Source organism: Rhamphochromis longiceps, linkage group LG3 (genome assembly GCF_057381845.1).
Source record: "Rhamphochromis longiceps isolate RC_006_pf linkage group LG3, R_longiceps_female_GT1.1, whole genome shotgun sequence".
NCBI classification, from domain to species: Eukaryota; Metazoa; Chordata; class Actinopteri; order Cichliformes; family Cichlidae; genus Rhamphochromis; species Rhamphochromis longiceps.
This window is the reverse complement of record NC_140559.1, coordinates 17065231-17080014: the sequence shown is the minus strand read 5'-3', so window position 1 is coordinate 17080014 and position 14784 is coordinate 17065231. Positions and strand designations below refer to the sequence as shown.

Genomic DNA, 14784 nt, shown 5'->3' with positions numbered 1-14784 from the left:
TGATACAAAGTATTTCCTGTTTTCTACGTATGTTTTGAACCAGTTTAGTACAGTTCCTGAAAGACCTGTCCAGTTCTCCAGTCGTTTGAGCAATATGTTGTGGTCAACTGTATCAAATGCTGCACTGAGATCCAGTAAAACTAGGACTGACATTTTTCCACTGTCTGTATTCAGACATATGTCATTAAACACTTTGGTCAGAGCGGTTTCAGTGCTGTGGTTCTGTCTAAAACCTGACTGGAAGGCATCGTAGCAATTATTCTGTTTTAAGAAGTAACTGAGCTGTTGAGAAACTGCTTTTTCAATGATCTTACTTAAAAACGGGAGATTTGAGATCGGCCTGTAGTTGTTCATTTGTGTCTTGTCAAGATTGTCCTTTTTCAGTATAGGTTTGATTACAGCAGTTTTTAGTGATTCTGGAAACACACCTGATAATAAAGAAAAGTTGACGATCTGTAACAGGTCTGACTCTAAAGTCTTTGAGACCTTTTTGAAAAAACTTGTTGGCAGGACATCTAAACAGCAGGAGGAGGAGTTCAGTTTACCTAAGATGTCCTCCAGGTCTTTGCTGTTAATAGGTTGAAACTGTTTCATGGTGTTTAAACAGTTTTTTGGTGGACACAGTACATATCCTGGATCTGCTGTTGATGTACCAATTGCTTGTCTAATTTTTTGGATTTTTTCAGTGAAGAATTTGGCAAAGTCATTGCAGGCCATGGTCGAATGAAGTTCAGCTGCCACTGACACAGGAGGGTTTGTTAGCCTGTCAACTGTAGAAAATAAGACCCGAGCATTATGGCTGTTTTTAGTGATGATGTCAGAGAAGTAGGACCTCCTTGCATTCCTCAGTTGTAAATTATAATTGTGAAGTTTCTCTTTATAAATGTCATAATGAACCTGGAGGTTTGTTTTTCTCCATCTGCGCTCAGCTTTCCTACACTCTCTTTTTTCTTTTTTCACCAGTGTGGAGTTTCTCCATGGAGACTTTTTCCTTCCAGAGATAACCTTCACCTTAATGGGAGCAATAGTGTCCATTACATTTAACATGTTAGCATTGAAGCTATTGACGAGCTCATTGACTGAACCTTTGGACAGGTCAGGTGTTAATGGGAAGACCTGGTTAAAAATTGCACTACTGTGTTCAGTTATACACCGTTTTGTGATCACTGTTGTTGATATATTTGTGTGGGCTGAGATTTTACTTTCAAAGAAAACACAGTAATGATCAGACAGGCCCACATCAGACACAGTAACCTTTGAAATGCTCAGGCCTTTGGAGATCAGTAGGTCAAGAGTGTGTCCTCTATTATGTGTGGCCTCTGTTACATGCTGAGTCAGCCCAAAGTTGCCCAGAGTGTTACTCAGGTCTTTAGTCCCTTTGTCCTGAGGGTTGTCCACATGAATGTTCTTAGCGACCTTGTAGAGTTCTTCCGCTGACAGGGTGAGTAGGCTTCTCCTAATGTCCCACACTGGGCTCTTCCTCCCACCCTCGGCCATGGCTGCAACTCCTTGCTGTCCCTGTGGGCCACTCAGCACGACGATGGATCAGTCTCAGCTCCAACTCTCAGCTCGCTCAGCCGGCATCAGCTCGTGTCCTGGTCCCAGATGTCATCTATGGATCAGCCCCAACTGCAAGGTGGCGCTGATCCCGGAGCAGCCCCCAAGATTTGTTACGGGTCCCAAGGATGAAGACCACGAAGACAAATATGTTACCTGTAAAAGCAGGTGAAGAGCGGAGTAAGGAAGACACAATGCATCTCTGCTTTCCTCCAGAACGTCTCTGAGTCTGATTTATTTCACACAAATAAATGCTATATGAACACTAAACATGAGCTTTCAATATACTCTTCAGCTGGTTCCTCATTCACATCAATTACATTTACTTATTTCACAACCTCAGTGAAATATACTCTCTTTAACTGGTTCGGTTTCTCAAATTCACACTTCTTTCCATAACAGTTACATTCCTTATATCAATAAACACATCACATTGTCTTCTGCAGTGTCTTACTGGCTAACCAGTTATATTCAATAACAGTATCGGTAAATACATCACATTTGTTTCCTACAGTAATTAACTGGCAAAATCACTATTTAGTGCATCATAAAACCCAGCTTTTAACCTGTGAATGCCTCTGTTAGCTACACAGAGTTGTTCAGAGTGCTTGTGTTACACTAACTAATCTACTCAGTCACTTTAACATGACTATTGACATTCACATCTCACAGAATTGATTTGATTGGAGCATTACAACACGTTTGCACAGAGCATAGGAGCGCACTGACTCTGCTTCACGAGCGTTCCACCTAACAAGCAGGCTCGCGATGCGGCCGCGCAAGACAATCCTCTGGTTTCTCCCGTGTTTACATAGAAATAACTCGGGTGGACTGCCTTAAACTCTCTAATTCACATTAATGTGGGTAACCATGGTAACAATTAAACAACATTTTTGGTGTGAGCACCATTTACCGACCTGTAAAAGCAGGTGAAGAGCAGAGTAAGGAAGATACGATGCCTCTCTGCTTTCCTCAAGAACGTGTCTGAGGAAGTAGCGGAAGGTGGGCTCCACTTACTGCACCCTAAAACCCTGGAGCAACCACCAAAGTTCCGCCCTCACTGCTTTCTAACATAAAATGAATCCCTGTTACATGGATTTTCTATCCTTTTAAAGAAACTGAAAATAAATACATATAGTAATGAAAAATGTCCCGTTACATGAGTGTTTTACACAAAATAGCATTAATGTGGTCATTCCCTCATGTGAAAGGAAATGAACAAAATATTTAAAGTCAATCATTCTGATCATAATTGTACTTTGACCTTTAACCTCTCTGCTCTGTGTTGTTTCCTCTTTCAGACCTGAAAATCATCACCGTTAAGTCTGGACAGGACATCACTCTGACATGTCGAGGTCCAAATGAAAATGACATCACTGTAGAGTGGAGCAGAGCTGACCTGGGAGATGAATATGTGCTTTTGTACCGGGATGGGCAGGTTGTTCCAGATGACCAGCATCCATCTTTTAAGAACCGGGTGGATCTGCAGGACAGACAGATGAAGGATGGAGATGTGTCTTTAATTCTGAAGGATGTGACAATTAATGATGCTGGAACATACGAGTGTCGTGTCGTCATGGAAGGAACACAATCATTGGATCTCATCAGCATCATCTATCTTTGTGTTGTTGATCCTCCAGGTGAGTGAGTAGAGTTGAGTGTGTGTGTGATCAGAGGTGAAGCTGCTTCCTGGTTGTTGATGTTTGTTTGTTGTATGGATGAGCTGGTGGATGTCAGAAGATTTCTCCAGCTGTTGTCTTTGTGGCTGGTAGTCTAGAGTTGTGGTGGTTGTGAGTCTGTCAAAGTGAATCCTGCCGGTGCCATAGCTGGTGAAAATGTACTTAGTGCAGACACAAAACGTCCATCAGCTTCAAAGTGTGTCAGAAAAATGTCCACATGGTGACTGATGGATGAGAGAGGTCCCATTGTTGTTGTGCACAAATCATTGAACAACACAAACACTTAGAGCTGCTTTCAGTGCTGCCTGTTTTGTTACTGCACACATTTCTGATGGTCCTACAGTCCAACGTAGCAAACGTCTCCCTGAAGCCTCTTCTTAGAGACCAAAGGTTGGATCAGAGCGAGCAGCTGAAAGGACACATCTATGAATGCAGTCAGAGACTTTCTCACAACCTCACACTTCATCTGATCAGGTTTAGACTCAGGTTCTCTGTTAGTCACTGAGATTTACAGACTCACACATTTATAATAATGTAGATCAGCAGTAATAATAAAACACACACGTCTGCAGTAACTGTGTCAGTCTGCTCCACTTTCCAGGTCAGATTAAGCTGTTAGAAACCAGAAGTTCAGAAGAATCATTTTCATATTGATTCAGTTTGTCTGTGTGTGTGAAGGCATCATCAGGGTAGATGGAGTTTGTGTGAGCTTAATGTCTCTCACTGTAATCTAGAGCTGGGCGATGAAATGATAAAGATCATTATTGAAAAATAACTTTTCCTCAGTAGAAACATGAAACATACTCAATAGAAAGTCAATAGAATTTATTCCCTCCTTGTTTTGACAGGTAACATAAAAGTTTAATAACAATGAAAATAGCATCACTCTGAACCAATCACATGGCAGGAATAAACTTCGAGTCACATCAGGTTAGACTGAAGCTGAGTGTATGAGGAGCAGCCGACAGCTGCACATGTGCAGATGCTGTTGCAGTCACACACACCAGTGTGACAGGAGTGTGAGAGAGATTAAAGAGAAAGAGACAACAGAACATGTTCAACTATGAAAACTCCACTTCAAAACATTTAAATAGCTGCTGGATGTTCAGAGGTTCATCAAATCCAACATGACTAAAGACTAGTGCTGTCACTAGAGAAAAAAAAGAAATACTAAATAATCTCATGATATTCTGTAATTAATCACAATTACTTGATCAATAGCCTGGTTGCAATTACATTTTTTCAACTTTATATTTAAGCTTGTAACTAACATGTATGCAATATAGTGAAGTAAATACAGAATAAACACAACTAATGTTAAATGCTTAAATTCAAATAGAATTTGAATATTTTTCTTCAATCTTTTAGCCCGGGTTCTCTCCTGTGAATTACAATTTTTAAAAAAAATCTATATACTAATAGGTAAGTATACACTAATATATAATATATATTAGTGCTGTCAAATGAGGAACCAAAGCCATGTAAAGCGCGTGTTCTCAACGATATTAATAGGTCTGCAGTTTGTTGCAATCCACCTGGCATTGTGTTAGTCAATATTTCTGAGGTAGATTTACTGAGTCCCAGATGCTCCATGAGTGATTTGTCGCTGGGTGACGCATTAGCCAAACTTCCAGCAGCATCCACGACTAACATATTCTTCGAGTCAATGTGATATTTTCAGTTGGAAGTGCTTTGATGAAAAGAAAACACCTTCTTGCACAATGTGCATAATACTTTATGTCGGTCGACTGTTCCGTCTTGTTATTTTTTTATAACTCAAGTTTTCCATCGTGAGGGCCAATATGCGTTTATCATCTTCCATACTGAGTTGATTGGTTTAGCTGCCCGTTACTACCAGATCAACTGTCCATTTGTGTAAAGGTAACTCTACTAGGACAAACTGCCCGAAATCCGCTGACAGAAACATTTCAGGGATTTTGAGTCATTCTCCACTCCAGATGGGTTAATTGCATTAAAAATTTTAACTGCGTTGAACTTGATGGCGAATTAATTTACTTTAATTTTGACAGCACTACTAAAAACTCAAAAGTCAAAGCAAATAAACAAAATATTTAAATATAATCATTCTGATTATAATTGTATTTTGACCTTTAACCTCTCTGCTCTGTGTCGTTTCCTCTTTCAGACTATAAATTCATCACAGCTGAGTCTGGACAGGACGTCACTCTGACATGTCGAGCTCCAAACAACAAGATCAGAGGTGTACAATGGAGGAGAGATGACTTGAAAGCAGGCGATGTATTCTTGTACTGGGATGGTCATTTCATTCCAGATTACCGGCATCCATCTTTTAAGAACCGGTCTGATCTGCGGGACGAACAGATGAAGGATGGAGACGTATCTTTGATTCTGAAGGATGTGACGATTAATGATGCTGGAAGATATGAGTGTCATATCTTCATTAGAGAAACGGTCTGTTGGCAGCTCATCAACAGCATCTCTCTGAGTGTTGTTGATCCTCAAGGTGAGTGAGTAGAGTTGAGTGTGTGTGTGATCAGGGGTGAAGCTGCTTCCTGGTTGTTGATGTTTGTTTGTTGTATGGATGAGCTGGTGGATGTCAGAGGTAGACAGATGTTTCTCCAGCTGTTGTTTTTGTGGCTGGTAGCCTAGAGTTGTAGAGCAGCATTGTTTGGGTAAGGTTAGAGCAGAAACAAAGACATTTATGAATCAGTCTCTTTTTCTCTTGCTCTCTAACCTGTCTGTAAACATGTGTGGGGAAACTCAATGCCCCCGCAGGAGGCACCTTTAGGGTTGGGTTCAATCTGTGCCACGTGGCAGCTTTGAGTGGAGGCCCCTTACAGACCAATCCCTCGCTACCAAGACTAGAAATTGGGACATGAAATGTCACCTCTCTATTAGGGAAGGAGCCTTAAATAGTGCATGAGGTCGAGATGTACTGGCTAGACATAGTCGTGCTCACCTCAACATATGGCTTGGGCTCTAGAACCAGTCAATTGGAGAGGCGCTGGACTCTGTCTCAGTCTGGAGGTGGCCTTGGTGAGTGGCGGCAGGCTGGGGTGCATACCCTAGTATCCCCTCAGCATGCTTCCTATGCGTTGAGGCTTCTACGCATAGGATGAGATAGTTTGGTCCCTGTGCCTTCCGGCTGGGGAATTGGTCCATTGCGTTTTTCCTTTTCAGTCACCTCTCTGCATTGAATCATACTTGCTATTAATCTGTCTCTCTTCCAAAGCATGTCGTTATCCTGTTTTCCTTCTCCCACCCCAACCGGTCACAGCAGATGGCCGCCCCTCCCCGAGCCTGGTTCTACTTCCGGTATGATGGCGCATGTGTTCGGCCTTGCCGCTGCTGGTTGCAGTTTCCCTCCCTCTGTTATGCTGCTGTTTTTGACTGTCCTGCTCTCCTTCCTTGTCTCTGATGTAGAGCTGGGCGATATAAGATTTTTTCATATCACGATATGTTTTTTTCATTTCAGGCGATAACGATATCTATCACGATATAAGCCAAATAACTATATTTGTAAAATGTGAAATAATCAGCAGCTTGTTTTTATTTAAATATTTATTTCCCATAATAAGTTCAACAGGGTAGATGTACTTAAGGAACATGAGACTTTTTCAGATAAATAAAGGCAAATATTGCAAACTACACAGAAGGCAGCCGCTAAAGCGTTTAAGTTTCAAAATAGAACAAACGAAACAGACTAAATTGTCAATTCCACTTAGAAACAAAATATTAATTCTAAAAATAAATCTTAGTTTGTTTTACAGAAGAACAGACAAAACTGACTAACTTTTGTCAATATCAAATAAACTGAGAACTAAAAGGAAATTCTCACTCTCCTTGTTGTATAGCTTAGCTTTTCAAACAGTTTTAACAGTTATTTTAGTCTGACAAAAGCTGAATTAGTGCTTCCAGTCAGAGACTGAGGCTACGTCCACACGTGGTATTTTTGAAAACGGAGATTTTCCGTTTTCGTTTTAAAAAATTAATCCCGTCCACACATAAAGGCAGAAATGAAGGAAAACGCTGCTATGAACATGCCAAAGCAGCAGGTGGAGCTAGATTCCTAACCGTGCAGAAATGTTGGCTAATCAGAAGTCTAGAAGCCTCGGTGGGAAAAAGTAAACAAAGCTGGGGCATAGAAGCAGAACCGAGTCGTATGTGTGGACGGACAGTAACTGTGTGTATATGTAAGCATTTAAACACTGCAGAGTAGAATTAACAGTAACAGTATTGTAGAAATTCATTTCACCGAAACAATAACGTGGCGCACAGTGTGACGCATGCACCAGTTTATTGTATTTCCAGCACAATTTACAGTGCACGCTACTCTGTTTTTTGTCAGACTTGAAATAGCCGAAATACCTTCACACTACGGAACTTCTATGGCTCTTCCGTTCGACAATCTCTCCGGTGTTGGAACCATCATCTGTTTTCTCTTCGGTCACGCTCGGTTGATTTCTCTAGTCGGCACACTCATTTCCTCCATTACCCGCTGGCTGCTTCCCAAACAAACACACGTGCGGCTTGGCACTTGTGCTGTACGTAACAGACGCTGCGGCTGTGATTGGTTCGGCTCTGCGCTACTTAATTTGGATTGGCTGACCTTTTTCTTTTTTTTTTTTAAAGAGGACAAGAGCGGCGAGGTCTATCGCGATAGTTTAATTTCTCTATCGAGTAAAAGTTATATCGCGATACATATCGTTATCGTTCTATCGCCCAGCTCTACTCTGATGTATTGCCTGCCCTGATCTATGATCGTCTGACACTACTGTCTATTCGCTCCTCTATGCTGGGCCTGGATATTGCTCCTTCATACAAAGGCTTCTTCCCTCCTCCGCCGCCGGTGTCTGGATATTTGACAGATGTCGCCAACAGCACCCTTTTGGCTCCACGCAAATCTCGGAGGAGGAGAGGTAAAAGAGCAGGTGTCCAGGTGAAATATAGACTCCTCATCAGATGAGGATTAGCGGGTAAGCAACGCTGAGCATTTCTGGTTACCTGTGCTCAGACTGCCTGTTCGGAGGAGAATTTGTTTCCCCCGTCCCTGCTGTATTTTGCAAAGCCTGGACTTATGAGATCGTGTTTCCTTAGGAGTGTTCATCCAGACTCTCCTATTATTTGGCCCGCTGCCCCAACAGCGAGCGGTATCTATGATCATTACAGATCGAACCCCCAGTTTCTACGCCCCCTAAAGCGGGTCAGTGTCGGTAATAGTTTGAGTTATTCCTCGTTGAGCATGGCGCTTCTCAATACCCGATCTATGACAAATAAGACGTTCTTATTGAACGATCTTATTCTTTCCAAAAAACTGGACTTATTATTTTTAACTGAAATCTGGAAGCGTGATGGTGACTATTCTTCCCTTATCGAACTTTGCCTGGGCGGGTACTCCTTTGTCAGTCGGCCGCGGACTTCTGATCGTGGCGGAGGACTGGCTGTAGTGTATCGAAATTGGTTTCACTGTCGCTCATTGATGGTTGAAAAAATGTCAACGTTTGAACTACAGCTGGTTAAAATTGGAATTAAAGATCCGTGTTACTGTGCTGTAGTCTATCGTCCACCTGGACCTAACAGTCAATTTTTAAAGAAATTCAGTGACTTTTTATCTTCCATCTTGAAGTTGTCCAAATTGCTAATAATTGGTGATTTTAGCATGCACATTGATGATGACTCTGACCTCTTTGCCAGAGATTTTCTTAGCATCGTGGACTCTTTTCATTTTACACAGCATGTATCTGGCCCCACCCACACCACAGGGCACACTCTGGACCTTGTTTTTACTATTGGTTTAACCATCAACTGTATTAGTTCTGAGGATATTTTTATTTCGGACCATCAGGGGATTATATTTAATTTGTCTTTTTATTTGCCTCCTCCTCCTGAGCGTCGTGCTTTTAGCTCGCACGTCTTAGATTCTTCTACTGCTGCTAAATTTTCTGACGTTTTTAATGTGGTTCTGCCTGCTTCTAATGATGTTGATTTATTAACAAATCTTTTTAATAATTACTGTCTTTCTATTATCGATAATATTTGTCCTATTAAAACTAGACTAGACCTTGTTACAAAACCCTCGCCCTGGATAAATGACAGCATTCGCTGTTTAAAGCGTGTCTGTTGTAAAGCTGAGCGTTTGTGGAGAAAGACTAGTCTACAGGTTCATCTCTTTGATTTAAAAGACCTTTTAGTTTCTTTTAACGCTTCAATTCGTGATGCAAGGGCTGCTTATTTTTCACACCTAGTCTCTAGGAGCAGAGGTAACCCTAAGGTTCTATTTGACACAATTAGGGAAATTGTTGCCCCGGCTGCTGCTACTGCCCCTTTTTCTTTGACTGAAGACTGTGAAAATTTTCTTTCCTTCTTTCTTGAAAAGGTTAGCAATGTAAGGAGCAACATCTCTCCTTCCATGTACCATTTGCCTGTTCCGATTTTACTTAAGCCTGTCATATTTGAAAGACAAACAACCCAAGTGTTGTTTTAAGCAGTGAGAACAATGATCAAAATGTCTCAGTGTGTCACTTGCAGGTGAAGAGCAGACCCTGATCAATTTTCCACGTGCAGCAGTTGGAAGAAAATTATAGGTTAACATCATTAGAAACGCTCAAGCCAAGTTTTGGCTGAATTGTTTTACAGCTTAACTTCTATGTGTTTGTCACCCTGAGAAAACAAGTGTAACCAACTTTAAGGTATAAAGGTGAATTACAGCGCAATAATTACGCGGGCTCGTAATAAGACCCTGGCCAGAATCAGAAGACACCAAATTCGTATGGAGCCAAAGTATTCAGCAGCAATAATGACCTGGACACAATGTTAACTTTTGAGTAGCCACTCTTGTATTGTTACAAGGTATAACAGATATTTGTCAAATTTGTACAGATAAAGTATAAAATAAAATAAATAGTGTGCACACTCAAACAAAATAAAAGTACTCGTTGGGGCCCTTTAAGAATTTAGAGTTAAGCTGGCGATAGCCAACTTCAAAGGTCCTTGTGAGTGTAACTGGAATGTATGAGTGTGTGGGTGTGTATCTTCTTTGGGGTAGATCGTCCTCAAAGTGGTTGCCTCGCCATCTATCACAATCAGAATATCGTCCTGGTCCTTGGACTTTTCCATCCTCTCCAAAAACCTGACTTATAATCCAGGTCATAAAATGTACATTCTAATCAGTCTGTTTCAGATGCATTGTTTAAGGTTAAAATGTAAAATCAAAATATTGCATCAACCTCATATTCATTGCATCAACATTTTAAATCTTATATCTCACAGTTATGTTGTACAACATTCAATTTTTAAGTATATCAAATATGAGAACTAAACATTTAAGTTGCTCAAATATTTCTCTATTCATGTAAACATTAATTAAACAATACTTATGGTAAGTAACCATTGACATTCAAAATACAATACACCATAACAAATTCAGAACTATGTGCAAATAAGCAACAAAATATACATGTGAGTTCAGTTCAGAGTCATCAAAGCAGTGTGCTTAATTTCTCCACACTATAGGCCTATTCGTGAGAGAGAAATGCACTACAAATTACCCTCTAGATTACTGTTATGATGATTTCTGATATGAGGTTCAGTTCTACGGTGGTGATCGCAGGGTGTGCACAGGTCAAGTGCCACGGATGATCTGATATCCTCGTGTTGGTGTTGTTCCCAGACCATCATGAAAATGTTGTTCCAGGTTCAACATTGCAAGTGACCAATCACATTGTTGTGACGTTATTCTTTTGCGCGCCAAGCCATTCGTGCATTTATGAAATTCCAATGTTGCAAGGACAATATCAATTCTGCTTACTGTTTATTAAAGGGTTACGGTTAGGGTTAGGGTCAGGGTCCGTTGATTGGCAGACAGAGGCAGTTTCTCGCAGCTTAAGTACAGTTTTTTGTTTTACGCCGGTTTTTCCCGAAGTCGCAAAAGTATGACGTCACAACATTCTGATTGGTCACTTGCAATGTTGATCCTGGAACAACATTTAGTATGATGATCTGGGAACAACACCAACACGAGGATATCAGATCGTGCCAAGTGCCACTATGACCTTCCAGAAAATAACGAGGACAGGGGATGATCGTTCAGCTCTTTAATGGCAGATTTAGCGTGGGTGTGGGTATGTGTGTGGTTCTACAAACAGAATGGAAAAACAGAACACAAATTACAATCAAATTATAGACAACAATAATCACCATATAACATATTACAGCCGCATACTTGTCTTATAGGCCCTACTAATAAGCTGGCGGCTTTTACTTATAGTCTGAACCATATTTGGCAACAAAGAAAATAAACATCTTCCCATCACTTAACTCTTGTGCCCCACTCACTTATGATGCCAACTAAAGAAGGCAAATACACATAACAAATCACCAACTCAAACCGAACTCAGCTTGGCCTAAGCGAACTTAGCTTAGCCCGCTTAGCTTAGCGATAACTTAGCTTATAGAAAATGTACAAACAGAGGATGTCCAGAGCAATAAAACATACAGGCTAAGCTTCTTACACAAGAAATATCCTGTAACTCACCAGTCTTATGGACGCACACTCTCATTGAACCCACATAATCTGCTCCCGAGCATAACTTGTGATTCACACTGCCTCCATGAACACCATTTTTCATCCCAGTCAAAACATTACTCACAATCGGCCGCGCCCTCTAGTGGCGAGGCAGAAAACTGCATCACAGTCCTGCCTTCAAAACAATTACTTTAAACTCACAGTGAACTGACAAAAATTAGCTTTAGAGCGGCTAAGAAACATGTTGCTCACCGTTGCTCTGTTTCACAAAAGCCCAACACACACTGGTGTCGGAATTACAGCAGCTCTCCGGATGAAAGGTGAGTGGTTAGCCTGTGAGACACCGAGCTAGCATTAGTGTAATCACGACGGTAAGTCTCTACAACTTTTTCCTTCGGAATAACACTCGTGTTTTCGATGTTGCTTCTCTCCTTCACCCAGCCACTCGACTCCGGACTTCTAGCAGGTAAGTATGCTGGCTTTCCTTCCTCTCAATTCTGAGTTTTCTCTCTCTTTTGTCCGTGGATTTCTCGGTTTGAATAGTAGATGCCTCCACTCCTCTTGCTGAGATGAGAAAAAACCCGGGAGCTCCATGCACCTTCACCTCACTTCCTGGCTGACAGGGTCAATGCAGCCTGGGTAGGCTCTGATTGGTTGCAGAGCTAGGTGTGGGGTGAACTGAGAGGTGCATTCAAAGGTCATAGGAAATATGACGCTTTGTTGATGTGGACAGATAAAATAAAGAGAGTAAATACTCTCTCTTCTCTATCATTGGTGTAAATATGATTTTTTTTTCCATCTGGGCCACACCACACAAGCTCCAACAATCTCTCCCTGAAGACAAGAAATGCAGTTGCAGAACAACGAGATGGATATCAAGAGACAGCAGTATCCTGAGCAGTGAAAGAAAAGATGAACACAACGTTCTTGATAAATTTCAATCTGGTTTTCGTAAGGCTCATTCTACCGAAACTGCACTTCTTAGAGTGTCTAATGATATTTTGATGAATTATGATGCTGGAGAGTGCACTGTTTTGATGTTGCTGGATCTGACCTCTGCTTTTGACACTGTTGATCATCTTATTTTGTTAGATAGATTAAACCACTGGGTGGGTGTATCGGGTACCGCATTGGAGTGGTTTAAATCCAATTTGTCAAATCGATCTTTCTTTGTGGCTACCTCTAAGTTCAGATCCTCCGTCGGCTCTCTTGCCTCTGGGGTGCCTCAGGGCTCTGTCTTGGGATCATTATTGTTTTTGTTGTATTTACTCCCTCTCCTGCAACTTCTTAGCTCTTTCTTTGATATTTCATATCATTGTTATGCAGATGATATTCAGCTGTATATCTCTTTTAGGCCATCTGATGTTTCTAAGCTCCAAATCTTGCAGCCAGCCAATCTCTAACGGAATCTAAGCAGGACTGCAAGATTTGGAGCTTAGAAACATCAGATGGCCTAAAAGAGATATGCAGATATGCAGTTACCTTCAACTAAATGCTGATAAAACAGAAGTCATTGTCTTTGCTCCTGAGAAATTTGTTCCCCTCGTGGTAAAAATCTAGGCCCTCTTGCTTCTTATATTAAATCATCCATTAGGAACCTTGGTGTTACATTTGATCCAGCTCTGACGCTGGAAACACACGTTAAATATTTGGTTCGCTCTTGTTTTTACCAAGAAATATCGCTAAGCTGAGTCCCATTGTGTCACGTTCCGAATTGGAAATGATTATTCAAAGTCAAAGTCAAAGTCAAAGTCAACTTTATTGTCAATTCTGCCACATGTACAGGACATACAGAGAATAGAAACTACGTTACTCTCAATCCCTAGATAAAATAGCAAATGAACATTTAAATATAAGAGTGATTAAAAATGCAAGTAAAATAATTAAAAAGTAAAAATTTAAATAAATAAATACAATACAATTTTACATATAACAAGAAAGCTATACAATATACAATATAATGGGTAAATGACATTGAGTGTAAACCAGGCAGAGTAGTGCAAATAGGCAAATAGTGCAAATGGAGATTTAGTAATGTACGGTAAGAGATAGTGTAACAACAAAGTCTTATGAGGTAGTTTGGGAGAGAGAGAAGCCGCTGCGTGTGCACGCGCCGCCATGTTGAGAAAACTTCTACTGAAAACAAAAGTGCTTTTGTTTCATCATCTCGCTTAGACTATTGTAATTCCTTGTTTACTTGCTTAAGTAATGCCTCCCTTTAACGACTGCAGGGTGTTCAGAATGCTGCTGCTAGGCTTCTGACAACATCACAAATACTCCCATGCCACTCCCCCGCTGATTCAACTGCATTGGCTCCCTGCCAAGTTCAGGGTCCAATTTAAGATCATAATCATGACTTATAGGGCCCTGCACGGTGTAGCTCCTGTAACGGCCCTAGCAGGGCCTCCGCCTGAAGGTGCCTGTGTGGGCGTGTCCTACCAGCTCTCCTGCCTCTTTCTATTGTACAGCTGACTCCCATCAGCAATAGTTGGGTTGGGGTCACGTGGTTCTGATGACGTGCGGAGGCAGCGCGATTTTTGAGTGGAGGGCGGAAGTAAACATGGAGGACACTGTGGAGAGTCAGGAGAGCAGCTATTGTGCAACTTTAGACCCCGTTTCTCGGGAGAGATATAAACAGATAGTTAAAAAATATATCGGACGTGATCCGTATTCTTTGAAAATGTCCGAATACACCACAGAAGTAAAGGATTTGCCTACTATCGAGGCTGTGGATATCACCAACTACTTGGTCCTCCAGACTTCTTACTACACTAGGCAGCAAATGAAAGCTTTCAAGAGTCTGGAGGCGTACAATTTTTTTGTCAGCGGGTGGGTCCACAACCTTGGAACAAAACGTCTCCGTGATGGATACAGTTTGGTGTTTGCAAGGGTGAGTGTTTGTTCTTATATTGCTTTATCTTAAACACGCTAACAGTTAGCGGTAGCGGCTTTAACGTCAACAAACATGCCACATCCTTAGGACTTCGTTAGAGTGACAGTTGTTTGTTTCAAGGTAAACCATTCTCAGCGGTCTAACGAGAC

At 41.3% G+C, this 14784-nt stretch overlaps 1 protein-coding gene across 1 annotated transcript in view; it reads left to right on the top strand.

The window, feature by feature from the left end:
* LOC146673208 (butyrophilin-like protein 2) overlaps window positions 1–3205 on the top strand; it is a 130326-nt gene extending 127121 nt beyond the window's left edge. The window contains exon 2 of the mRNA XM_085401929.1: window positions 2859–3205. Within this exon, the coding sequence (XP_085258055.1) occupies window positions 2859–3205 (347 nt within the window). The remainder of the gene's footprint in view (window positions 1–2858) is intronic.
* The last annotated feature ends 11579 nt before the right edge of the window (window positions 3206–14784 follow it).